The sequence below is a fragment of the Heteronotia binoei genome, chromosome 7 (assembly GCF_032191835.1).
Source record: "Heteronotia binoei isolate CCM8104 ecotype False Entrance Well chromosome 7, APGP_CSIRO_Hbin_v1, whole genome shotgun sequence".
Taxonomy (NCBI): Eukaryota; Metazoa; Chordata; class Lepidosauria; order Squamata; family Gekkonidae; genus Heteronotia; species Heteronotia binoei.
Window position 1 is genome coordinate 80,254,666 of NC_083229.1, and position 27,151 is coordinate 80,281,816.

Sequence of the window (27,151 nt, forward strand, 5' to 3'; positions counted from 1 at the left end):
AAGCAACGTCACCCCAGAGTTGAAAATGACTGGTGCTTGCACAGGGGACTACCTTTACCTTTTTACCATCAAAGAGCTCTGAAGGGTATAACTCTGCTTAACATGGTGCTTTTAGTATTGAAATTTGTAATGGATAAATAAAGGATTGGGATTACGTTTCCACTAGGTCTGATCTATTTTGGAGATTTTTTTTTTTAAATAAATGCTAGTTACATGATTTCAGTAACTTCATTTCATAGGATACAAAATTTTGCAATCCATTATGTATAATTATCAACAGGAAAGCCTGGTTATTCATTACTGATTATTGTGTCTATATCCCACTGTTAGGTTGCCACAGTCAGCTGCAGGTTTAAGGACAGTTTTATATTCTATTGCATTGTACCACTGAGGCAATACAACCCTTACATATCTTAATAGATTAACAAATTGCTGAAAAAGTCAGAAGTTCTAAAGATGGTTACCAAATAAAGCCAGTATTGCTCTTAAATAATGCCAATATGTAATGTATTTTAGCCTGCAATGCCAATTTGTTATGAACACCCACTGTGCAATAAAGTTAGATATTCAATATACAGCCCACTGTACGTTGAACGTGTAGAAAGCAAGATTCAGAATAATAGGGCAGATGCCCTTCCAAACAGACACAATAATAATTAAGTAGAATGCTCACAAGAATAAACGGTGCTAAAATATATGTACATCTATGGCTGATCATTTTGCTGCAGCCGCTTTTTCTAGCACAGTCAGGGCTGATGTTGATTTTTGTCAGAGAGAATATACCATATGCTTCCCCAGCTGAATGGCCATTGTTGATAACAGTATCCATGTAAACTGCTCTGCCCTGTTGTCTTCAGAGAAGACCTTACACCATAGCCTTTACAAAACAAATGTCCTAATACAGAAGAGAAAAAAATAGGGCTCTAAGCTGTGCGATATTTAAAAAGCAACCTGCTTAAGTGAGCTATAATACTGCAATTTCATATATGCAATGCTTTTTGCTTGTGATGTTGTTTCATGTGGTTCATATGGTATTTAATAAATACATGGGGAGTCATGAAACTTTGCACACATGACACTGGCACCTGGATCTTGTTGTGATTGGGCAACTGCCTCTCTTTTGACACAACAGCTTAAATTATGTGTTTAAAAATCAATAAATGGACATGCTGAGTCATTGTAAACAGAGTTACATCCTTCTAAGGCTCTTGAGGTCAATGATACAAGAAGAAGTAACTCTGCTTCAGATGAAATTTAAAGTATTAATATCCCATGTTCTCCAACACAGTAACGTACTCTATGATTTCATAGAAGGTGATTTAGTACAAACTTTTTTCTCTGTTAATGGCTGTGAGGAAATAGATTGGATAGCATGCCATCACATGAACTGAAGACCCTTGTAAAAGGAACGTTCTAAAGTTAAATAATGGAAACAAGAACTAGAATTCCCTGTAGCCATTTTTTGGACTTGGGATTCCCTGTGGCCATTTTCTGGGTCATTTTCAAACCATTGGCATGATTACTGTTCTTCAGAAATGACTAAATTGAGGATAAAAGTAGTGAAGCCGATTGCCTTCCAATTCATCTACTGTGGAATTTGTCTGGTGGGGGCGGGTGTGTGTGCTCTGGACTACTGGACAAGTTTGTCTGGGTTGCTAGTAAAGTCCAATTCAAATATTTTCTCCAGCTAGCAGGAAAGAGCTGCAGTTGCCAAATGATAGCACTGTGACTCTTTTCTGGATATCAGGGTTCCTTGGAGATGGCCATGATCGGTCCAGACATAGCCACAATCTGTTTATGCAATTCCTCCCTTGAAAAATGTATGTGTGTATGTATGTGTATCTCAAATGCAAGATGCCATGTCAGCAGACCACGCTAAATGCACTTTATTGTCAATCAGATTAAATACTGGGACTTTCCATCATTTTACTTTTCCTCTTACATTTTAAAACCTTAACTTTTCAGTAGCTAAAAAAATAGAAAGAAAACACAAAAAGGATTGGAACCTGCTCTTGCGCAAGAGGAACAACTTCCATTTGTGCCAGGCAGGTCTATAATTTCTACAGCTTTCACATGAACTGTAGCATGCCTGTGTTGTCTATCCCAGGCTGTCCCTTTGGAGTGGGTGTATGAGTGATGCAAAGACCTGCAGAAGACATTTTTCCTGACAAAAATATGTAATCTTTCATTGAAATCTGCCTCCATTCCTGAAGACTGGAAGGTAGCAAATGTCACCCCCATCTTTAAAAAGGGTTCCAGAGGAGATCCAGGAAATTACAGGCCAGTCAGTCTGACTTCAATACCGGGAAAGTTGGTAGAAACCATTATCAAAGAGAGAATGAGTAGGCACATTGATGAACACAAGTTATTGAGGAAGAAACAGCATGGGTTCAGTAAGGGAAGATCTTGTCTCACTAAGCTGTTAGAGTTCTTTGAGGGAGTGAACAAACATGTGGACAAAGGGGACCCAATAGATGTTGTTAACCTTGACTTCCAGAAAGCTTTTGATAAAAGTTCCTCATCAAAGGCTCCTTAGTAAGCTCGAGAGTCATGGAGTAAAAGGACAAGTCCTCTTGTGGATCAAAAACTGGCTAATTAATAGGAAGCAGAGTGAGTATAAATGGGCAATTTTCGCAGCGGGGGACGGTAAGCAGTGGGGTGCCACAGGGCTCAGTACTGGGTCCCATGCTCTTTAACTTGTTCGTTAATGATCTGGAGTTGGGAGTAAGCAGTGAAGTGGCCAAGTTTGCAGATGACACTAAATTGTTCAGGGTGGTGAAAACCAGAGAGGATTGTGAGGCACTCCAAAGGGATCTGTTGAGGCTGGGTGAGTGGGCGTCAACATGGCAGATGAGGTTCAATGTGGCCAAGTGCAAAGTAATGCACATTGGGGCCAAAAATCCTAGCTATAAATACAAGTTAATGGGGTGTGAACTGGCAGAGACTGACCAAGAGAGAGATCTTGGGGCCACTAGATAACTCACTGAAAACGTCAAGACTGTGTGATTGCAATAAAAAAGGCCAGCGTCATGCTGGGAATTATTAGGAAGGGAATTGAAAACAAATCAGCCAGTATCATAATGCCCCTGTATAAATCAATGGTGTGACCACATTTGGTGTACTGCATACAATTCTGGTCACCGCACCTAAAAAAAGATTATAGCATTGGGAAAAGTGCAGAAAAGGGCAACTAGAATGATTAAAGGGTTGGAACAGTTACCCTATGAAGAAAGGTTAAAACGCTTGGAGCTCTTTAGCTTGGAGAAACATCGCCTGAGGGGTGACTTGATAGAGGTTTACAAGATTATGTATGGGATAGAGAAGGTAGAGAAAGAAGTACTTTTCTCCCTTTCTCACGATACAAGAACTCATGGGCATTCAATGAAATTGCTGAGCAGTCAGGTTAGAACGGATAAAAGGAAGTACTTCACCCAAAGGGTGATTAACATGTGGAATTTACTGCCATAGGAGGTGGTGGCAGCTACAAGCATAGACAGCTTCAAGAGGGGAATAGATAAGCATATGGAGCAGAGGTCCATCGGTGGCTATTAGTCACAGTTTATTGTTGGAACTCTCTGTCTCGGGCAGTGATGCTCTGTATTCTTGTGCTTGTGGGGGAGGGCAAAGTGGAAGGGCTTCTAGCCCCACTGGCGGACCTCTTGATGGCACTTGGGTTTTTTGGCCACTGTGTGACACAGAGTGTTGGACTGGATGGGACACTGGCCTGATCCAACATGGCTTCTCTTATGTTCTCATGTTCTTAAGACAAGGGGGTGGTGAGAAAGATTTATTCAACAAATAGAGTGGAACTTGCAGTACTTTGGGTCCCAACCAATGCACAGCCATCCCAATACACCTTTTCAAAGCCACATGACAGTTTAATCCCCACACATGGACTGCAATTTGACTTGTAAATGCCATTTTCTGATTAACAGCAGTTAAATCTAATTAATTCTAATGTCTTTGAATGTAAGCCTACATAGGGCACTGATATCTGTATTAATAGCACTGTTCAATCCAGTAAATTTTCTCCTGTGGATACAAGGGTGGGAAAGTTGACACACAGAGAGGTTTACTCAGTTGTATACAAGTAGCAAGAAAGGCATTTACAAAGCCCACACTTAAATCTTACATATTAAACTTTTCTCTGAGTAAACTAAAAAAGAAGGGGGGGACTCTTCCCTTAACCTGAAATATTTCTGCTTGTACAGCTATGCCTGTTGCTGGGTGTTAGTTTAGGGTTTTCTTTTTAACAGCATGAATAATGTTAGTGTAGCTATGGTTTTCAAAGTATTAAATAATTAAATATTGCATTAAGTCTTAAGGCTGAAGTGCAAGACGTTAAATTATATTTTGAAAATCTAATGCCTTATTCCTTTTGTGAGAGCATTTAGAATTGCAGTATGCTTTATGCAAATAATTCATTTACAGCCGCTGATCTATAATACTTGAATTAAATGAAGACATTGCCAGGTGTGATTTTCTAGTTAACTCCTGAATCATGCAAAATTGATATATATTGTAGCTGGCACTCTTTAAGTACACAGATCAGATGTGTTTACAAAATCACATTCTACACTCTTATTTTCTTCAACAGACTTATTCATACGGAAAAAACAAAGAAATATTTTTTTAAAAAAAACTGCCTTTAGAAAAAAATAATACTTTCAAAATACTTTGCTGGAACCCTGTTGATCCTGTCATGTTACAACATTGGGTATACTTTGTTCAGAACCAGCCTAACCAAAGATCATATAAATATACTTCAGGGACATGTGCATGAATGGAAACAGGTTCTGTTGTCCCACCTTGCAACAGTTCTGTATTTGCTAGTGAGGGTTTTCCAGTTTAAATTGTTTTCTCTTAATTCTGCCTATTACAGCATATTTGCGAAAATGCCCTTCTGTACTACGTTGATTCCTGAAACAGTACAGTTTGTGCTGCTTTCCATGTGTACTCATTAAAATTAATATGTTTGAGAGTTTGTCTCGCTTCTCTATGTTCACTTTTTGTTCAGTTGTTTCCTGACAAGGTATAATTTGAGTAAGAATAAGATAGTACTTTTTTTGGTATACTATCTCAACACAGACTGGATTTGGGTTTTACTTCTGGATTTGGGTTTTGTTTCCAGATTTGGTTTTGAGAAATCAGATATACTCTCCTTTTATGAGTAACAAAATAAGGCAACACTGAATAATTTTGAAAATGAGCTTCAGCAAGTAGATGAGCTCATAGCAACCATGCTGGAAAAGTTAGTACAGGTAATGCCCAATTAAGTTTAAAAATGGCAGAGAGGCAGCAACACATCAGGACAGCGATGGCTGCAAGCGGTTATGCAAAAATGAGGAAGAAGAGGACTCACCAGACTTCTGTGGTTTTAGGTACTGAAAACTGCACATCATAAACATTCTGTGAAGCAATAGCATAAACAGGGCTTTTCCCCTGGGGAAACACAGTGGAACAGAGTTCCAGAAACCCTTAGTGGAAACAAAATTCTTCAAAAATGTTTATAAACACATGAGAGGCACCCCATGTATTTCTCCTTCACTTCCCTCTTGAGAGTTTTGGCACCTTTTTCCCAGAAAAAAAGCCCTGAGTATAAACATTCCTGAAATCAAAGTTTGTTGGGGGTTTTACTCACCAAAAACCATCATCACACCTATCATCCTTGACTGCAAATGCAGATTTCACATTCGTCCACATTCCTAGATACCAACATGTTACCAGTTTAAATGGAATGAGGGAGAGGCTGATGGAGACCAGCAAGGGAACTATCAGGTTAGCTCTTTTGATGTATTAAGAGTATCACGTCCTAATTTTGGCAATGATTCAGTCAATTTTTTAACGATCTGCAATGCTGCTTGGAACCTTGGATAGGGTTGCCAAGTCCAATTAAAGAAAAATCTGGGGACTTTGGGGGTGGAGCCAGGAGACTTTGAGGGTGGAGCCAGGAGACATGGGGGTGGAGCCAAAAACAAGGATGTGACAAGCATAATTGAACTCCAAGGGAGTTCTGGCCATCACATTTAAAGAGACAGCACACCTTTTAAAATGCCTTTCTTCCATAGGAAATAATTAAGGATAGGGGCACCATCTTTTGGGGCTCATAGAATTGGACCCTCTGGTCCAATCGTTTTGAAACTTGGGGGGTATTTTGGGGAGAGGCACTAGATGCTATACTGAAAATTTGGTGCCTCTACCTCAAAAAATAGCCCCCCCAGAGCCCCCAATACCCACGGATCAATTTCCTATTATTCCCTATGGGAATCGTTCTCCATAGGGAATAATAGAGTGCCCAGTAGACATTTCCCTCCCCCCCCCCACGCTTTCTAAAGGGGGGGGGAGAGGGCCTCCAAACCAGGGAATCCCCTGCCCCCTCCCTCTCTCTCTCACACACACACACACTTACCAGATCTTCTTCCGTAGAACTCTTGCTGTGGAAACGAAAGCAAAAGAAAGGGCGGGGCCGTTCTCCCAAGCCCTTCCTGCTTCCTCCCCAGCCTTAAAGGGGCAGAAGCAGCCCTTCCTGCTTCCTCCCCAGCCTTAAAGGGGCTCAGGAGCTCTGCAACATGAAGCCTACAGGTATGTTCTCCCCCCCCCTCCACCCCCACCCCCGCCTCCAGAGTTTTGAAGAGCGGGAGATGAGGCTGTGAACCCAGAACTCTCCCGCCAGAGCGGGAGGGTTGGGAAGCCTAACCTTGGAAGACCTGCTAATCAGCCACCTATGGCCCCAATGAACAGTTTGTATACTTCACTATCCATGTTTGAGGAAATGTGAAGTTTTATCCTGGGCCCAGATGTCTGCTGAATCACTTCTAGTGTCCTTGGCATGTTTGTTGAAAGAAACAACCTTACCAGCATTTTTATGGGGCTTTCCTCAACTTGGGAACAATTTTGTTTTGACATTCTTGAACTAATTATGGCTGGGAGATGACAAAATATCAAAGGTCGCAAGATTAGGCAAGGGCCACAAAATACTGACTCAGTTCACACAAGCAAGAATATGAACAATTGTTTAATCTTGTGATGCAGAATCATGCAGTCAAGATGGAACAAAAGGCCTTGCAGATCAGCTCTACAAACTTAACAATACAGAAAAGCCAGTGAAAAGAACAGTGTCATTGTGAAGTCTTTTCCCTTTCAAAATCTTTACTTTCTGCCCCCCCCCCCCCTTGCTTGTCTTCAGCTTCTTGTGTAGTTTGTGGCTAGCCAGCCTAAAGTAAAGCACTGAACAGGATTCTTGACTAGATGGACCACTGGGCTGATCCAGCAGGGCTCTTATGTTCAAACCAATCTGAAGTGTGTGCCAAGCTTCCTTCTAGTGTGCCCTCAAAACAGAACATTCATATCAGATAAAGGGCACAAATTCCCAAAAGGCTCCACTCAGTTGCACACTGCCTTGGAGTGAAATCCATCATCAAGAGATAAGAATGCTTTTCAAGCATTTAAAATAAAGTGGCGAAGTTAAAGTGATGAAAGTGACACTTGCAGAACAGGTTAAAATATTTTATAAATCTTTTTTGAAGTGTGTAAAAACCCTATGGGGAAAATGGTGGGTAGAGAACTAAAACTATGCTTTGGATGAAACATCTGTAAATAAATTGCCATCTTGTGTGACCATTAATCAGTTCCAAAAACTGATACAAACACACTGAAAACCACCTTTCTGTGTTCTGCAGGAGAGTCCCTCATACGCAAACTCAGTCTTATCTTGTGGTGAGCGCAGTAGAATATAGATGCAGGAGAATGTGGTGGCAGAGGCCTGAAGTTGTGTAATGAACTGCAGCGCCTCAAACTGCAGGTTGCACTTTGAGTGCACTTTGAGTGTTCCTTCACTTTTGAAAACTTCCATGCCAATAGAAAACTAGTACAGCAGGGAGAAAGGTCAAACTGTTTTTCTTTGCTGTGCTGTTTTTGTTGTTTTTGCTTGTGAGGAGTTTTAACAGGGAAAATTCCAAAATGTGATCCTCTCTTCCCCCACATTTTGTTTAAATAGAGGCAGTTCTTTCTGCCTTCTCAGGGACAACTGATACATTGCAGAGTACACAGCATGGGTCCAGTGTCTCCACCCTATTGCCTGTGTGAGAACCAGCTTGGAAAGACTGATGTGTGCAGCTTGCAGGGGATCCATTCTATACACTTTTGAACCTGTGTCTGGCATTTGACCTAAGGCCTCTGGGTTTGCAGTGCCACAGTGACTCTGGTTCTTCTGTGCAGATTGCATTGATTCTTCTGGGCTTGCAAAATTGCCCTCCACCTTCAGTTTCTACTGCAGAGAATCTATGGAATTTTGTTTCCGTTCTGTTGGGCTTCTATTGCCCTTGCTTTTTTTGCAGTTTTTTCCCCTCCTACATAGAAAATAATTGAGGATGAGACACCTTTGGGAGGTCATAACTTGGCTGTTGTAAATCCAGTCTTCACTAAACTTGGACAGAAGGTAGATGAGAGATTGCCAGAGATCCTCTGTGAGTTTTGTGTCTCTAGCTTGCACAGGACCTGTTCTATACACTCCTGAACCTGTGCCTATCATTTCCCCAGAATGCACTTTCCTGGGGGCATCTTCTTGGGGGGGGGGGGGGGCTATAACTTAGACCCCATAAACTCAATAGTCACGAAGCTTGGAGATTAGGTAGAAGAGTGTCACTAAAGATCTCTTGTAAATTTGATGACTCTAGCATGCCGGGGGTGGGGGCAGCATTCTACTACATCACAAATCTCAGGAACCTCACCAGTTCATTTAAGCACCAAAATGTTCATGACTACATTGTTTGTGAACCAGGCATACCACAAACCATGAAGCAAACCACATTTTTGCTTATGCCAAGTTATTAGGAATTAAAGAAGTCCTCTAACAATGCCCATTTTATTGGCAATCCTTGCTTTGTACCTTCATATCTCCCAAACATTGCAAAATTTCTGCAAGAGCTCCTGTTGAAGTACTTTGTTACTGTTATAATTGCATGTTATTTGTCGCTGATAATGTATATGTTTAAAACTTAGAGATAAAATTCCATAAAAACAAAAACTGAATGATAATTTTCTTGTTAGTGATTTCTGTTTTTTTCTAGTGGATGGCTGCAGCTAGGCTGAGAATCATTTTGGTTGTTGTAGCAACAGCTGATTGACAAACTCTTCCCTTCTCTCCTGTTTAGTCATGCTGTCAAATTACATCCACATTAGGAGATTAGAACTGCTCTCAATTGCAACACTAGGTCAGGCCACTTTACGTAAGTACAATGCACACAGAAATTTTACACTCATGCAAACAACAGAGCTGCAGTCATTTTACTTGCAACTCCAAGAAAAAATTATGATAGCACATGACATAAATATGGCCCATAATTGTCTTGCACAATGGGGCTAATGATCTGAACTGATTTTTTTAAAAATCACTTATCTTGGAATAAAATGGGCTGAAATAAATTAAGACTCACTTTCAGGAAAGCATGCATAAAAGTAATCTGTAAGGATATAAATCACTTTAACATTATAAAATCAAGTAAAGCTTTTTAAAAAATTTCTTTGGAGTTATTCAGAATTTTAATCTATAGGGTGCAGTCAAAATTAATTCCTATGGAAAACATTACCAATATGGAGGCTTTCCTAATTTATTCTGCAGAAAGGGTAGTTTAGCAGAGAAGGTTTACTTCAGAGCCGCCAAGTCCAATTCAAGAAATATCTGGGGACTTTGGGGGTGGAGCCAAGATCAAGGCTGTGACAAGCATAATTGAACTCCAAAGGGAGTTCCAGCCATCACATTTAAAGGGACGGCACACCTTTTCAATTCCTTCCTTCCATAGGAAATAATGAAGGATAGGGGCACCTTCTTTTGGGGCTCATAGAATTGGACCCCCGGTCCAATCTTTTTGAAACTTGGTGGGTATTTTGGGGAGAGTCACTAGATGCTATACTGAAAAATTGGTGCCTCTACCCTCAAAAGCAGCCCCCCCAGAGCCCCAGATACCCACGGATCAATTCTCCATGTTTTTCTATGGCAATTAATCTCCATAGGGAATAACAGAGTTCCTAGCAGACATTTCCCTCCCCTTCTCCCGCTTTCTGACGACCCTGAAGCGGGGGGAGGGCCTCCAAACCCGGGGATACCCTGCCCCCACCTGGGGATTGGCAACCCTATTTGCAAGTGAAATAAGAACATAAGAGAAGCCATGTTAGATCAAGCCAATGGCCCATCCAGTTCAACACTCTGTGTCACACAGTGGCAAATTTTTATACACACACACACACACACACACTGTGGCTAATAGCCACTGATGGACCTCTGCTCCATATTTTTATCTAAACCCCTCTTGAAGGTGGCTATGCTTGTGGCCGCCACCACCTCCTGAGGCAGTGAATTCCACATGTTAATCACCCTTTGGGTGAAGTACTTCCTTTTATCCGTTTTAACCTGTCTGCTCAGCAATTTCATTGAATGCCCACGAGTTCTTGTATTGTGAGAAAGGGAGAAAAGTACTTCTTTCTCTACTTTCTCCATCCCATGCATTATCTTGTAAACCTCTATCATGTCACCCCGCAGTCGACGTTTCTCCGAGCTAAATATATTTATTACACTCACATTACAAAGTTAGGAACAAAATAACAAAACGAGAAGAGCAGAATCAGAGACACCTTTTGTGCTTAGGTGCATGCAAGAACTGCAGAAATATTTTAACTGTATGGAATTTGAGTTGCCTATTTATTTTAGAGAAGTAACATGGAGCAAACTGAAGTGGATCACAATTGGCCTTGTGACTTTTTCATGGTGTCCTCCAATTGGGTTGGATTTAACTTGTTTTTTGGCTTTAAGTTGCTAGCTCTCCTCTTTATTACAATTTCCATTACTTGTGGCTTTTGTCCCTGGATATCCTATGATTCCTCTTTTGTAGTCTAAGGAGTCCCTCTTCCCTTTCTCACTAGAGGAAAAGCTGGTTAGATTGACCCATTGTTAACACTCTCAGCAGAAACTAATGAGTAAACAGACCCCTCCCTTCTAGTTTTCCAAGGATGCATTTTATAGCTAGTCTAAGTATGACCAAGGAGCAAAAAGAATTCAGTTAACCTGTTACAGAATGCCTGCACAAGAGTGCTTTAAACAATCACTTAAATATAAGATTACCAGCTTCAAGATGGAGCTCAGGGTTCTTAAATTTCAGCTGTTCCCCAAACTACAGAGAAAATGGCAGCATTGAAGGGCAGACTCTCTGTGATGTCACAGCCATACTGTGATGTCACAGCCATACTGTTTGGCCTCCCCTCCCCTGCTTGCTTCCTCAAGCATCGCTCCTTGTGGGAGAATGTGCTCTGGCCTGCAGGCCCTGTTCCACCTTGGGATCCTTGGAGTTTCCAGCTCCCTGAAGGGGCTTTTCTTTTACTCTTGAGAAACCACCAGGGGTGGAATTCTAGCAGGAGCTCCTTTGCATATTAGGCCACACACCCGTGATGTAGCCAATCCTCCAAGAGCTTACAAAAAAGAGCCTTGTAAGCTCTTGGAGGATTGGCTTATCAGGGGGTAATTAGGACTGCCAAGCCCCCCAGTTTGGGTGGGGGGTTCTCCTGTCCGGGAGGTTCCCAACCCGCCAGCCCACACTGGGCCAGCGTGGGGAACCTCCTCCGACGTTGCTGGCGCGATGATGTCACCTGCGAAAACTATGGTTTTCCTGGACGCTCTAGCAATTTTGGAGGGAAAATCCTCCCCAAATGTTAGAACATCTGGGAAAAACATAGAGTTTTCCTGGAAACGCCTAGAGCAGCCAGCACACAACATTGCCAGCGCAATGACATCAATCGTGGGTGACATCATCGTGCTGTGCGCGCTTTGCGTGTGCAAAACAAGTCCTCTGCCAGAGGCTGGGGGGGACTTGGCAACCCTAGGTCTAATATGCAAAGGAGCACCTGCTAGAATTCCACCCCTAAAAACCACTACCATCACCTGATCAATGTAGGGATTTTCCACTGATAAGATCAGGGCTTCCAGCTCCCCTTCCCAGTTCTGAGGCCTTGCCTCTGTGTCTTCCACCTCCCAATACTTGGCTACCACTTGGATAGTTTAATTCCTGGCGTGCCCTGGGGAAATAGCCTGTTGCCAACTGCTTGCCTTCCTGCCTCCTGGGTCTTCCCTTTCAAATAGTGTGTTTGAGATGGGGGGGTTCTGTGTGGTACAGAGAATCGCTCTCAAGCCAAAAGCTTAAAATATTTATTAAAGAGAAAAAAAATTACAAGCATAGTTTTAGAACAATGCCAGATTTGAGCAAGAAAGAACAAAAGGAATTGGTAAAAACACAACTCTACTGTCCCACCCACTATATGTGCCCTCTGAAGTTGAAATAGGACAGTCTCTTCTAGCTTAAAAAGATAAAAGGTAAAGGTAGTGCCCTGTGCAAGCACCAGTTGTTTTCATCTCTGGGGTGATGTTGCTGTCACAACGTTTTCACGGCAGACTTTTTACGGGGTGGTTTGCCATTGCCTTCCCCAGCCATCTACACTTTCTCCCCAGCAAGCTGGGTACTTATTTTACCAACCTTGGAAGGATGGAAGGCTGAGTCAACCTGGAGCCGGCTACCTGAACCAGCTTCCGCTGGGATCGAACTCAGGTCGTGAGCAAAGCTTAGGACTGCAGTACTGCAGCTTTACCACTCTGCATCTCTACCCAGTTTCATTACCTCAATGCATGCTTCAGCCTTTCAGGCTGGCCACATAGTCAATGGCAACCTACTCAGAAAAGAGATCTGCCCCTGTGTTAATCAATGCAGCATTCTGTGAAGGGAGAGCAACTTCCTCTTGCAAGGAAGTTTTATTAACTCTGTTTTTTCACCCACTTGACCAGGTCATGCCAAGTCAAAGAAGCATTTCCTCCAGCCCATTCCTGGAAACTGTCTAGCCAAAAGCCCTCCAGACTTCTTGCCTGGGGAAGAGGGAGTTTCTTGCCTGGGGAAGTAGGGAGAAGGGGGAAGACTTGATAGCAGGGGTGTAGCCAGGATTTTAAAAGTGGGGGGAGCACCCTTTCCCATCCGCTGCTGGGCTTGCAGTTTCTCTGAAGCTTTCTGGTGTAGGGGCAAAGCTGGAGGCTCTGAAAGTGGCCAAATTGAGGCAGCTAACTCTAACATTTCGGAGTCAAGAAGGGACTGCATGTTGCAAGCAAGTGGGGTGGGTTCCTTCCACCTCCCTCTTCCCACCTCAACACTTTGCAGCCAGCAACTCCATCTGTCACGTGTAGAGCCTATCCAGATGTTGTATGTCAAACAATGACTCATACATGGGAGGGTCCAACAAGGATTGTTTAATCAAAACGTGGTTTGCAAAGCATGGGGAGCCCGGATAGATGAATTCCACCCGTCAACTCCACCCTCTGTGTCGCAGCACAGACCTTATATACCTAAGCCAGCCCCCCTGTGGAGCCCACCAATTGGTGGATTCCCTCACAATCTTGCCTAGCACCAACGTGCGCAGGTTTTTAAAGTATAATACTCCTAATCTTCCCCCTCCCCTTTTCTCCTTCCAACTATCGTTACAGTTACATTTTCTTACTTAGTTTCCATAGCAACCACACGTGTTTATAGAACTAGAGTTAAACAACAGTGCTCCCCCTTTCAGTCCCTCCTCTTTTTATTTCTAACCTTGTTTCTCTAGTTCGAACTTATAATGATGCTCTCATATTCTGCTTGTGGTGTTTGCTGTAAAACCATACCTACTTGTGTTTTTGGCTTCAAGTCCTTAATAAAGCTAATACATATTGGTAAGCATTGCATACAACAGCATACCAAAACCCCCATACATAAAATAATTAAAACAACAGTAAACAAACCCTTTAACCAACTGAAGTTAGGTAACCAGCTTGTAAGCCAATCCCAAAGATTCCATGTACTCGTTGAATACATTTGTCGTACCTGTATTCCTATACCTTGTAAGACTTTTACATCTGTTTCTATCTTACCTGATTCATTTATCCAATGGCAGCAGGTTAGCCAAACACATAAGCCTCCTTGAGCACTAAGCATATAGTCCAAAGCCAAGCGGTGCTGATACAATCCTGCCCCTAAGGATTCAATTTCTGTTTGCAAGGTTTGTACCGTTTTTGCAGTTGTGTTTGCTAGTTTTTCTACTGTATAGCTTAACCTCCTTATTGCATTCACATTCCATGCTATCCCCACACCCCAAAACGTGATGGCGACATACCTCTCCCCTTCGGACAGATACATATTGTCTAGATCATACCACTTGCTTTCATCATACTCTCTTCTCACCCTCTGCCACTTCATGTGTGAATCCCACGTTTCTAGGCTTTGCTGTTTAATATGAAAGGCAATATCCCCTGGGGCATCTGTTCCCACCATACACATTCCATTCCATACTCTAGGTAATATTTTTCCTGCCCATGTCCCACAAATCCACAACACTCCTGATGGTAATCCATATAAGTATTCCCCGTGATTCATATAAATGCGTTCTTGTATCCCAAAGAACAACTGAGACCCCTTCTGTGAGTATAATTGTATAACTGGGGTTTGGTTCGACCCATCTGTATAAATGGAAAAAGGGGTGCTCCAGTTTTTTCCATTGACTCCTTCTTCTATCCCGGGTCCCACTTTAATTGCTAAGTTGCACTTTGGATAGTCACCTACTAAAGCCCTTCTCACTCTAAGCCCAGAGGGAGAGCCATCACTAATAACATGATATTCTGATTGACTGTGCCATTGAAAACACACTTGTGCCTCAGGCCATGAGTGCTGTCTAGTTAATAAGATCTGGTCTTTATCCTTAGGGATGGTTCCTTGATTCTTCGGAATTCTGGAACCGTTAATTGCAGCATGCAGCCATGTCATATTCCATCCATAAAGAGAAAGTACTGCAGTAACCATCATGGGCCATCCCTTCCCTCCTGAAGAGGGAGGGTGCACACAGGCCCAACAAGTTGTAAGGTTGGCTTCTTTAATTATGGCATTCATTGTTTTGTGCCAAATATTCTGCTCCCATCCTCCTAGGACAGTTGAGAATAAAACAATTGCCCATAGGAATCCCAGCAGTCTTCCCAATTTCCCCCCTCACTGTCATACTGTAACCTCCCCTTCAGGTGTACAAGCGTTACACAACTTCTCTCCTCAGTTGTCTGGTTGGAAATAGCTCAGGGTATTCCACCCAGTACTCCAATCCTCAGGTGGGTGCAACCCCCTAGCCTCACCATCCTCCCAATCACTCACCACCCAAACCTTCCAATTTCTAGGAGTGCTCCCTATTTTTGCAAATCGATATCTTTCCTTTTAAAGATTCAAGCTTGGATCTTTCACCAAGAGTCTACCTGCTATAAAATCAAACAAAGTAGGGAATAAGGGTGCAGTTGAGGCTGGTCCAACAAGCCAGAAATTCAAATGACAGCACAAGGGTCCTTTCTAGAGAGTCAGCTCTTCTGAGATCCACTCATCAGGCCACGCTGAAGATACTGTCAAGAAACGTTGCACTGAGGTCCACTCCGAGTTGTCTGGGTTGGTTAGTTCCCACATTCGTTAATCGCAGCTTCAGGGGTTCTCCTTCTACCGTCTGGCTGGTCCAGTTTTCCGGTTCTGCCCCTTTCTTGGTGTGAGTATGATGTGTCCAACCTCTCTCTGCAGTTCTTACTGCGGTCTCAGTGGTGAGTAAGATGTATGAGTCCCTGCTCCCTATGGAACTTAAGGAGAGAGGACAAAGCCAGCACATATTCACGTACACTCCTCACATCCTTTCAACACCTGTTGTGCAATCGTCCATGGGCTTTTGGTAAGGTATTTCTCTTGAAAGACAGTCATCAGTGCTTTTACCCCCAATGCCCTCCCTCATGTAGTTTTCTGAACACCCACCGGGCCATGGCCTCTGGCAACCACAACCTATCTTGTATGAATATTCTTCCACCCTTTTCAACTCCCCCTTCATCTTTGGCTATCTGGGCCTCCTCCTCTGTGTAAGACAAAGGTGTTTCAGGCTGAATTGAAGGTAAGACAGGGACCAAGGCTCCCACTATTAACTCCTCTGTGGCCCTTTTTGCTTCTATGTCTGCTTTGTTGTTCCCTTTTATGTTATCAGAATTTCCTTTCTGGTGGGCTGATATATGCACCACCACTATTTGAGCTGGGAGAAGTAGGTTTTCCAATACTTCCTTTATTAATTTTTCATGTACCAGTTGCTTTCCCCTGGTTGATATCAGTCCTCTCTCTCTCCACAATTTACCGGAAGTGTGGACTACTCCCCAAGCATATTTGGAATCTGTGTATATAGCAACAGACTTTTCTCGGCTTCTTTTCAAGGCTTGGTCCAGTGCATATAATTCTGCTGTTTGGGCAGATCAATGCTGGGAAGGGGTTTCCTTTCAACCACTGTAAATCCCTGACCTTCCACCACTGCATACCCAGTTCCTCTCCTCCCCTCTATTACTCGGCTGCTTCCATCAATATAAAACACCTCACTCCCTGGTATGGGCATCTCCTCCAAATCCTCCCGTACTTTAGTCTGAAGCGAAACCAATTGAATGCAACCATGTGTTCCCTTACAGCTCTCCCAGCCCACCAAGGCTAGAAGTGGATTAGGGTAGGAGTCTGTTACCAGGGTCAGGTCTCCAGGGGACACTAGTAAAACTTCCATTTTTGATAATCTGGCATCTGAAAGGTGCTGGTTTGCTACTTGTGTCAGCAAGCCCCTAATGTTGTGCACTGTGGGCACTATCCAGTGTCCCATCCAAAATAGTTGTTTGGCTGCCGTTAGAGCTTTTACTGCTGCTGCACAAGATTGAAAACAAGTCGGCCATCCGCATTCCACTGGGTCTAGTGTATTAGAAAAATATCCTAGGGGGCAATGCCTCCCACCTCTCTCTTGGAAGGCTACCGCTCTTCCCATGACACCCCTATTCTCCATCTTCATACATGGCTGCCACCCTATGTCTCTCCCACTCTTCCTTATCTCTGTTCTGACATTTTCTTCCCCAATGTCCCCTCATCCTGCAATACTCGCACACATTCTTGGGTAGGGGTCCCCTCTCTTCTCTTGAGTCCCTCTGCTCCTCCCAAGGGGGGCGGGAACCCCTCCCTCGCATTCCTTACTTTCTGTTATTCCAACCTCCTCCTCTCTCTCTATCTTTCTGGTTCTGTACCTCCCTTGCTGTCTGTACCATTAACTTGACTGTCTTTGCTTCCTTCTCTGTCTCTCTTCGGGCTATAACTTTCTGTGCTTCTACCACCAGATCTGTCAGGGGCTTTGTAAGCAGACCATCTAACTTCTGTAACCTTTTCTTTATATCTGGGTTGCTTTGTTCCACAAAGTGAAACTTCAAGACTGCCTTTCCTTCATCTGTCTTGGGATTTAGCCCTGTAAAAGCGGTCATATTGTTCTTTAACCTTTCTAGGAACTGAAAAGGGCGTTCTGCCGAGCCTTGGGGCTCTCCAAAAGCCTTATGAAAATTAACCACTGGGGGAATCATTTTTACCAACCCATCCAATAACATTCCCCTATATTGGGAACAAAAAGTCCGTCCAGCACCTACTTGAATATCTAGGTTTGGTGGATTGCCATCAGGAAGAACCACCAGGGCTCCTTCATCTGTTCTATCTCCAGCCCCTTTAACCCATTGTTTCCTAGCAGTTGAAAGTGCTTGGGCTGCTTCCTCATTTCCCGCCACTTGTTTTATTATGTGCATCATTTCTTCTGGGGAGTATATGGACGGTCCCAGTAAGCCATCCAGTTTTGTCCTGAACAATATTGGATTTTCAGATAAGGGTACATAGTACGTAATTCAGTACTAGTTAATGGAACTTAACTGAGCCACTTGTGGGAAGGGCGGGATATAAGTTACGGAATAAATAAATAAAATAAAACTTCCACATACCCCACCGCCTCTCCCATTGGAACTTGTCTGAGGGGGGCCAACAAGTCTCTTCCAGGTTCTTGCACACCGTCTGCTAAATGAGCATGAACCTTGCTTGTTTTTACCTCTGATCTTGTCCTCCCCTCTCCTCCTCCCTCCTGGCGGCCCCATTCTTCTGTTCTTTTTAAAAGGTCGGACACTTCAGCATATACTCCTCAGCCCCTAGAGGTGGCTCCCTGTGGTGTTGCCTCCTGAGCATATGGTGGGGGAGAATTGATTGATTGGCCATTATTTTTGGTGGGCTCTGGCGCGATGGGCTCTGGTAAAGGCAGAGGGCGCCTTCTCCCTATAACATGGTCGTTAGGATCCCACACAGGGGAGTTTTCATTTTCTTCTATTTCAACTGCCATCATTGTAATGGCGGTGGAAAAGGGTTTTTTTGCAAATTCAGTCCAGATAACAACACAATCTAAATTAAAAGGAACCTCCGGGCGCAGTTCCAACCTCAGCCAATATTGCCTCATATCCAGAATTATCTCCTTATTAGTGGTACCATATTTTGGCCAATGATGTCCGTACGGAAGATCTTGGATGGCCAGCCATTCTAAAACACATGTTTTAACCAGTTGTTCTTTGGTTGGGCCATAATCTTTAAATCATTCCCAAGCCTTTAATACGCGGTCCAAGGGGGTTCCCACGGGGAACTCCACTTTCCGCTGGCACCCCTGTACTGCCAGCTTACCAGTCCCTTGCACCTGTCCCTTGGGGATGTCTCCCCGGCGCTCCTTATTTTTGGATCCCTTTTGACCCATTGTGTCTTATTTAACCAAGATACTCACCAGCTTTCCGTCGCTGGTTGTCCCTGCTGGCGCCCGCTCACCAACTTTCCGTCGCTGGTTGAGTCCTGGCGCCCCTACAATTGTTGGAGGACCCTCTACGGTTCTTGTCAACCTCGGATGGTCTGCGCAGCGATTAGAGGGAGGTTACCCCTCTAAAAAGGACAAATGGTCCTAGGGCCCGTGAGAGGCCTTCCCCTGAACCGCTGAGACGGCCCCTGTTAGGAAGACGCGTATCCCACCGCTGCCACCAAATTGTCATGTGTAGAGCCTATCCAGATGTTGTATGTCAAACAATGACTCATACACGGGAGGGTCCAACAAGGATTGTTTAATCGAAACGTGGTTTGCAAAGCACGGGGAGCCCGGATAGATGAATTCCATCCGTCGACTCCACCCTCTGTGTCGCAGCACAGACCTTATATACCTAAGCCAAACCCCCTGTGGGTCCCACCAATTGGTGGATTCCCTCACAATCTTGCCTAGCATCAACGCGCCCAGGTTTTTAAAGTATAATACTCCTAATCTTCCCCCCTCCGCTTTTCTCCTTCCAACTATCATTACAGTTACATTTTCTTACTTAGTTTCCATAGCAACCACACGTGTTTATAGAACTAGAGTTAAACAACAGTGCTCCCCCTTTCACATCTACCCCTCTTCCCCATTCCACATGGCTTCCTCTGCCCCCCACTCCTCCGCTTGCTGCTTTTGCTGCTGCAATGCCCTGTGCCCTGCTCAGCTCTCCCAGCTCCCTCTGCCACTGATGATATTTCAGTGGCTCAGCCATGGCAAAAAAGGAAGAAGAAGAAGAAGATATTGGATTTATATCCCGCCCTCCACTCCGAAGAGTCTCAGAACGGCTCACAATCTCCTTTACCTTCCTCCCCCACAACAGACACCCTGTGAGGTGGGTGGGGCTGAGAGGGCTCTCACAGCAGCTGCCCTTTCAAGGACAACCTCTGGCAGAGCTATGGCTGACCCAAGGCCATTCCAGCAGGTGCAAGTGGAGGAGTGGGGAATCAAACCTGGTTCTCCCAGATAAGAGTCTGCACACTTAACCACTACACCAAACTGGCTCTCCACAGAGGAGAAAAGCAGGTTGCACCACAGAGGGCCCCCTGGAAGTCAGGGGGCACTGCCCGGAAATTGGGGGCAGTGCCCCAAGAGCCCTCCATGGCTATGGACCTGCTTGACGGTCCTATTGTCTTGCCTGCTAGAGTCATTAGCATTTGTAAGAAGGTGAACTGAGGTTCCAGGACTAGATGGGGAAAAACATGATAAAACAGACAAGGAAGGCTTTTGCCGCTTACCAACCATTCAAGAGACAATGCATTACTCCACACCCCCAAAACTTCAGAAACTTCTAGGATTGGGTCCACTTTTGGAATGGACAAGATATAATTCGAAGGTAAGTAAGTAAGTAAGTTAGTAAATATCTGGAGATTTGGGAGATGTAGCTTGAGGAAGGTGGGGTTTGTGGATGTGTGGTTGCTTATTCACATTTAAACTGGAGAAGAAAATCCATCATGAAGCAGTTGTAATGTGGGTCTCCTTAACAAAGCTGCTGTTGCAAGGGAGTGTGCTGCAAAGCTATCCCAGGTTTTAAGTATTTGGGTGGCGGGCAGGATTTCTCTGCTATATGCCCATGTAACAGGGGACTGCTCAAATATGTGCCTGAACCTTGCAAAACGCAGAAAATCTTATGACAAGTGTACTGAGTGCATCTGATGTAGACGTGCACCTGTAGCCACTATTTGCACACATATGAAAACCGGCTAACAATGTGTACGAAATCATCAACCACTAACAAGATTTACTGCAAGTAAAATGTACTGGTAGAGAAGCCAGTACTCATAGCAGTATAAATTCCTATACACACGGGTTATGTTGTCTCACAGTCAAAAACGAAGGGTGTATTGAAATTAAAGCCATCAGAATGAGGCCTACAGAATTGCTGACACAACATTTTAAAATGAGAACTCTGCAGAATTTGAAGCAAAACGCACCGAAACCTTGTGATTCAAGCCTAGAGGATGCAGACATTTCGCAGGGCTGTGTGTCAAGCACACCACGTGATTAGTGAGCTTGCACGAAAATGACTGTATTTGGACCAGAAAGACCAGGAAAGGGGGTAGGGGGCGCCACCGCGAAAGAAGCGTGACGCTGTTGTCACAGCGCAGAATCACACCGCTCCACAACTTCCGCAAAAGAAAATAAGAGAACTCCAATCGCAAACCTGCACGCGCGTCTTAGGGAATGAGCCCCACTGAAATCAATGAAGGTTCCTTCCACCCAGACTCTAGTATATTTGGCATTGTGTGCTAGCAGCCGCCAAACACGCTTCTGTTGCTTGAGCTTCAGCCACATGAACCAAGGAGTAAAATTCTCTGGCGTCTAAGTAAACATATCCAAGGAGAGTCTGCGTGCAACAAAAACGTTCTCCGCCTTCATAAAGAGCCAGGTGCAGGGCTTGGACAGAGAAGCCGGCTAGTCAGCGCCGGTGGCGTGAGGAGGCGGGGGCGGCTTAGCACCACCTCCCGGGAAAAGGCCGTGCGCTTCGCTGAGCGGAGGAGGAGCTCAGAGGCCAAATAGGGCGGGTTGGTTGACGGCAAGAGGGTTCCCCAGCCTCCGTAGGATCTTTTCGATAGACTCCAGCCCTAGAGAAGGGACGGGCCCCGCGGCGCTGAGCAGTTTCTCGACCGGCGCAGGACCGCCTCGAGTGTCGCAGCCCTCCAGCAACTAGCAGCGAGTGGCGCCGTGGACTGTGCGAAGATGGGAAGGCTGGCTGGTCTGGTCCGCCCAGGCTGTGGGTGGCTTTGCGGCCTGAGCCTTGCCTTCCTCTTTCTGCTAACGCTTCTCCCTGCCCGGGTGAGTGGGGGCGTTTCTGGGGGAATGGGGCAAGACTGGCCTGGTATGGGGGAAGTTTGGCGGCCTTGAAGGGAGAGGATTCTGCCGGCGGACTGGGCCTGCCCCCGTCATGTGCTTCTGTGGGATGGGGAGGGAAAAGGCTTGTCTGTGTCGCGCCCCCACCCTCCATGGTCCTGGGTTGGTGTCAGGTACGAAATAGGGGGCGGGGGTGGTTATAACCAAAAACATGGCCTTTGTTGGCTTATATTAGGGAGGCAAATTTACGAGCAATAGTTGGACGGTAGATACCTGTCTGATGTTTCAGGCGCCTCTTAAGAAGTTTTGCTTTTGCTGATTTTGTACTATAATAAGATAAATGCTGGGTGAGGAATATAACTCTAAACTAGCACTGGTCCTTGTTGTCCATCAAACAGTTATGCTGAAGCATGCGTCTCTGAACCTAAGCCGTTCCTGTACTTATTTTCTGATTCAAGTTTTCAGTCTTCTGTGGATTGCAGCCTAGGACTTAGTACCGGTGGTAAGCCTTCCTCTGTGACTTCCTTTCTCATGACTCTTCTGCTGTAAGATTGCTCACACTTGATAGTTTTAAACGCATCTGTTAATTTCTGCTACAAGGTGACCTTAAACTGTGGTCAACCATTCACAGAGTGAAGAGAGCTGAGTTGTTATAAAAGTGATTCACAAATAATGAAATGAAATAAGAGTCATTTTGCAGTAGAAAAGGCTGCTTGGTGAATTCAGGTAAAATGTCAAGTTGCCCTGAATATCTGTGGTCATTGGACAGGCATGAGGTGGTAGGTAGCTTGCAGGCTCACTGCTCAGGGCCAATATGACAAAAAGATGGTCTGATGAAACGTCTTCTTGCAAAGCTGGCTTCGGTTTCTGATGTTGTAGACATATATTTTTTTAATGCAACATTGTTCTTTGTCTGAAATAACCTGATGTTTTTTTTAGTGGCCATTAAGTTACAGCTGACTTATGGCAACCCCTTGGGGGTTTCAAGACAAGGGGCATTCAGAGGAAGTTTGCCGTTGCCTGCCTCCGTTTCACATCCTTGGTGGTCTCCCTTCTGAATACTGACCAGGGCTGACCTTTTTTAGCTTCCAAGATCTGAAGGGAATGGGATAGCTTGGGCTATCCAAGTCAGGACTAAAAACTGAATTTTCTGTAGAGCTCTGAACACTTTAACACTGAATGAATGCTAAAGAGCAGTTAAACAACTCTTGGTAAATTTTAATCTTAGCAGCATCATCATATAGCATCATCATATCTACTGACTCATATTTGTTTGTCCCCACTCCCAACAGTTTCTAGCTACATATGGTTAAGATGTGTTATCTGGAGGCAATGAGATAATTTACCTGGTATATGTAATTGAATATACCGTACTCTTCAGTCAGTGGTCTGTGCTACTACTACAAAACCTGGACTAGGAAAATTAAAGCTCCTAGCGCAATAGATACAGTTGTGTCTATTGAACCTTTTTCAAATAGTGCTCAGACAAAACTATCTAAAGATGGCTGAATAAAATCTTAACTCAAATTCCAGTGTTTGTTTACGGTAACATGATAAAGCACCTAATTCCTATTGCTATGGCTACCAAAAGTTTAGATTTTGTGTGTGTGCTTTATCCAAACTATCTTTCCTGAATACAAAGCATCTAAGAATATGAGTCTTTCTTTTGACAGTGCTGATCATTTCTAAACAGTTCCTCTTTTGGGGTTGTTCCTTATTGTAGCAGTTTGCAGTTCTCAAAGATATATTTATGGGTTCTTACTTATTGTAGCAGTTTGTAGCTCCACATATAATTTGGTTTTATTTGTAGTTTAAAACTACAAATAAACAGTTTTCATTCTTAATTGAATTTCATAAATATTACAAATGATGCATACAATAGTACTAACTAGTAATGGGAAGAGAAAATGTATGATCTTGCAAAACTGGTGATATGTATGATATTGCAAAACAGCTTAATATAGAATTGTTACCGAAAGCAAAGTATTGCCAATAAAACCAACAGACTCTATACTAGTATAATAGACAGCCCCTCCCATTGTGTCCTTGGCAACTCTACTGCCATAGACTAATCATGTTACTGGTGTGTAACATTCCATAGAACTCATGCATCTACAGTTCCATTCAATCCATAGGTGATAATGAAAGATACTGTGACAGGGGTGGCCACACTTGCTTAGTGTAAGAGCCATATAGAATAAATGTCAGATATTTGAGAGCCACAAGATATAAACAGATAATACACCCATGTCTTCATCAAAACTCTTACTAATTTACTTGCACAGAAAGATAAAATACATATCTATGCACTTTACAACACAACCATAGTAGGAGACTTTTTAAAAAACAAACGCTGAGATTAACAGTTCCCATAAGACCAGCATAGGGAAGGGTTAAGGAATTATTTTTGGCACCAGTGGGAGAAAAAAAAAACAGATGTACCATATAAATCACTGATCACTGTTTGCATCATTATGCATCTCTCTTTGCCTTGACATCAAGGTTAGTAAACACAGCTACAAGAGCTGTGAAACTAAGGGGGAACTCTGCTCAACCCTCTGTAATTCCGTCTCTTCTTCCAGTGGCTCCCTCCACGTGCTCTTTTTCCCTGTGCTAGGTCACCAGTTGACCTCTGTGGTGGTGGAGAAGAGCTTAAAGCCTGCCTTTCCCCTCCTCCTTCACACACAGCAGAAATGGTTGCCTACCTATGGGTCAGTACTCAAAGATCTGACTGAGGTCCTGATGCAAAGCACTCTTACTTGAGAGTCAGCCTGCATTGAACATAAGAACATAAGAGAAGCCATGTTGGATCAGGCCAGTGGCCCATCCAGTCCAACACTCTGTGTCACACAGTGGCCAAAAAACCCCCACATATATACACACACACGCACAATGTGGCTAATAGCCACTGATGGACCTCTGCTCCATATTTTTATCTAAACCCCTCTTGAAAGTGGCCATGCTTGTGGACACCACCATCTCCTGTGGCAGTGAATTCCACATGTTAATCACCCTTTGGGTGAAGAAGTACTTCCTTTTATCCGTTTTAACCTGTCTGCTCAGCAATTTAATCGAATGCCCATGAGTTCTTGTATTGTGAGAAAGGGAGAAAAGTACCTCTTTCTCTACTTTCTCCTTCCCATGCATTATCTTGTAAACCTCTATCATGTCACCCCGCAGTCGATGTTTCTCCAAGCTAAAGAGTCCCAAGCGTTTCAACTTTTCTTCATAGGGAAAGTGTTCCAGCCCTTTAATCATTCTAGTTGCCCTTTTCTGGTCTTTCTCCAGTGCTATAATATCCTTTTTGAGGTGCGGCGACCAGAACTGCACACAGTACTCCAGATTAGACCACACCATCGATTTATACAGGGGCATTATGATACTCGCTGATTTGTTTTCATTTCCCTTCCTAATAATTCCCAGCATGGTGTTGGCCTTTTTTATTGCAAACACACACTGTCTTGACATTCTCAGTGAGTTATCTATCTACCACGACCCCAAGATATATCTCTTGGTCAGTCTCTGCCAGTTCACACCCCATCAACTTGTATTTGTAGCTGGGATTCTTGGCCCCAATGTGCATTACTTTGCACTTGGCCACACTGAACTGCATCTGCCATGTTGACGCCCACTCACCCAGCCTCAACAGGTCCCTTTGGAGTTCCTCACTATCCTTTCTGGTTCTCACCACCCTAAACAATTTAGTGTCATCCGCAAACTTGGCCACTTCACTGCTCACTCCCAACTCTAAATCATTTATGAACAAGTTAAAGAGCATGGGACCCAGTTCCGAGCCCTGCGGCACCCCACTGCTTACTGTCCTCCACTGTGAAGACTGCCCATTTATACCCACTCTCTGCTTCCTATTACTCAGCCAGTTTTTGATCCACAAGAGGACCTGTCCTTTTATTCCATGACTCTCAACCTTTCTAAGGACCCTTTGATGAGGAACTTTATCAAAAGCTTTCTGGAAGTCAAGGTAGACAAGATCTATCGGGTCTCCTTTGTCCACATGTTTGTTCACCCCCTCAAAGAAATGTAACAGGTTAGTGAGGCAAGATCTTCCCTTACAGAACCCATGCTGAGTCTTCCTCAGTAATCCGTGTTCATCAATGTGCCTACTCATTCTGTCCTTGATAAGGTTTCTGCCAACTTTCCCGGTATTGAAGTCAGACTGACTGGCCTGTAATTTCCCGGATCTTCTCTGGAACCCTTTTTAAAGATGGGGGTGACATTTGCTACTTTCCAGTCCTCAGGAATGGAGGCAGATTTCAATGAAAGATTACAGATTTTTGTCAAAAGATCCGTAAGTTCAACTTTGAGTTCTTTCAGAACTCTCGGATGTATGCCATCCGAACCCGGTGACTTATTAGTTTTTAATGTGTCTATCAGTTGTAGGACCTCCTCTTTTGTCACCTCAATCTGACTCAGGTCTTTCAACACCCCTTCCAAAATTAGTGGTTCTGGGGTGGGCAAAAAGTTCTCATCTTCCACAGTGAAGACGGAGGCAAAAAATGCATTCAGCTTCTCAGCCATTTCCCTATCCTCCTTCAGTAATCCTTTTACCCCATAGTCATCCAAAGGCCCCACTGCCTCCCTGGCTGGTTTCCTACTTCTAATATATTTGAAGAAATTTTTATTGTTGGTCTTTATGTTTTTTGCAATATGCTTCTCCTAGTCCCTTTTTGCCTGCCTGATCACAGTCTTGCATTTGATTTGCCACAGCCTGTGTTCCCTTTTACTAATCTCACTTGGACTGGTTTTCCACCGCTTAAAGGAGTCCTTCTTACCTTTTACAGCTTCCATTACTTTGTTTGTTAACCATGCAGGCCTTTTCTTATGCCTGTTTGTGCCTTTCCTAACTTGTGGTATGTATTTTATCTGAGCTTCTAGGATTATAGTTTTAAATAGTCTCCAAGCTTCCCCAAGGGTTTTGACCATATTTACCTTTCCTTTCAGTTTCCTCCTCACACGCCTCCTCATCTCAGAGAATTTACCCCTTTTAAAGTTAAACGTGGTTGTGGCGGTCTTTTTGGGCAACTGCCTATTTATACAAACAGTGAAATCAATAACATTATCGTCACTGCTCCCAAGCGGCGCAATCACTTTTACATCTCTCAGCAAGTCTTGGGCATTACTTAGGACCAAATCCAGGATCGCCCCACCCCTGGTAGGTTCTGAGACCATCTGCTCCATAGCAGTCATTGAGAGCATCAAGAAACTAAATCTCTTTCTCTCGACCAGAACACATATTGACCCAATCAATCTGCGGGTAGTTAAAATCACCTATTACGACACAGTTTTTACGTTAAGCAGCTATCTTTAAGCCTTCCATCATATTATAATCGTCCTCTCTCTTTTGATTTGGTGGGCAATAACAAATTCCCATAGTTAAATTTCCTTTTGGGCCCTCTATTTCAACCCAAAGCATTTCTAAAAGGGAATCTAATTCTCTGACCTCAGTCTTACTGGATTGTATATCCTCTCTGACATACAGAGCCACCCCACCTCCAACCCTTCCTTCCCTATCCTTCCGATATAACTTATATCCAGGAATCACCGTGTCCCACTGATTCTCCTAATTCCACTAAGTTTCTGAAATTCCCACAAT

At 43.8% G+C, this 27,151-nt stretch overlaps 1 protein-coding gene across 1 annotated transcript in view; it reads left to right on the forward strand.

Annotated features, from left to right (window-relative positions):
- Nucleotides 1–21,242: 21,242 nt before the first annotated feature.
- The window catches only part of NPC1 (NPC intracellular cholesterol transporter 1), a 46,285-nt gene continuing 40,376 nt past the window's right edge, over nt 21,243–27,151 (forward strand). The window contains exon 1 of the mRNA XM_060243903.1: nt 21,243–21,525. Within this exon, the coding sequence (XP_060099886.1) occupies nt 21,430–21,525 (96 nt within the window). The 5' untranslated portion in view covers nt 21,243–21,429. The remainder of the gene's footprint in view (nt 21,526–27,151) is intronic.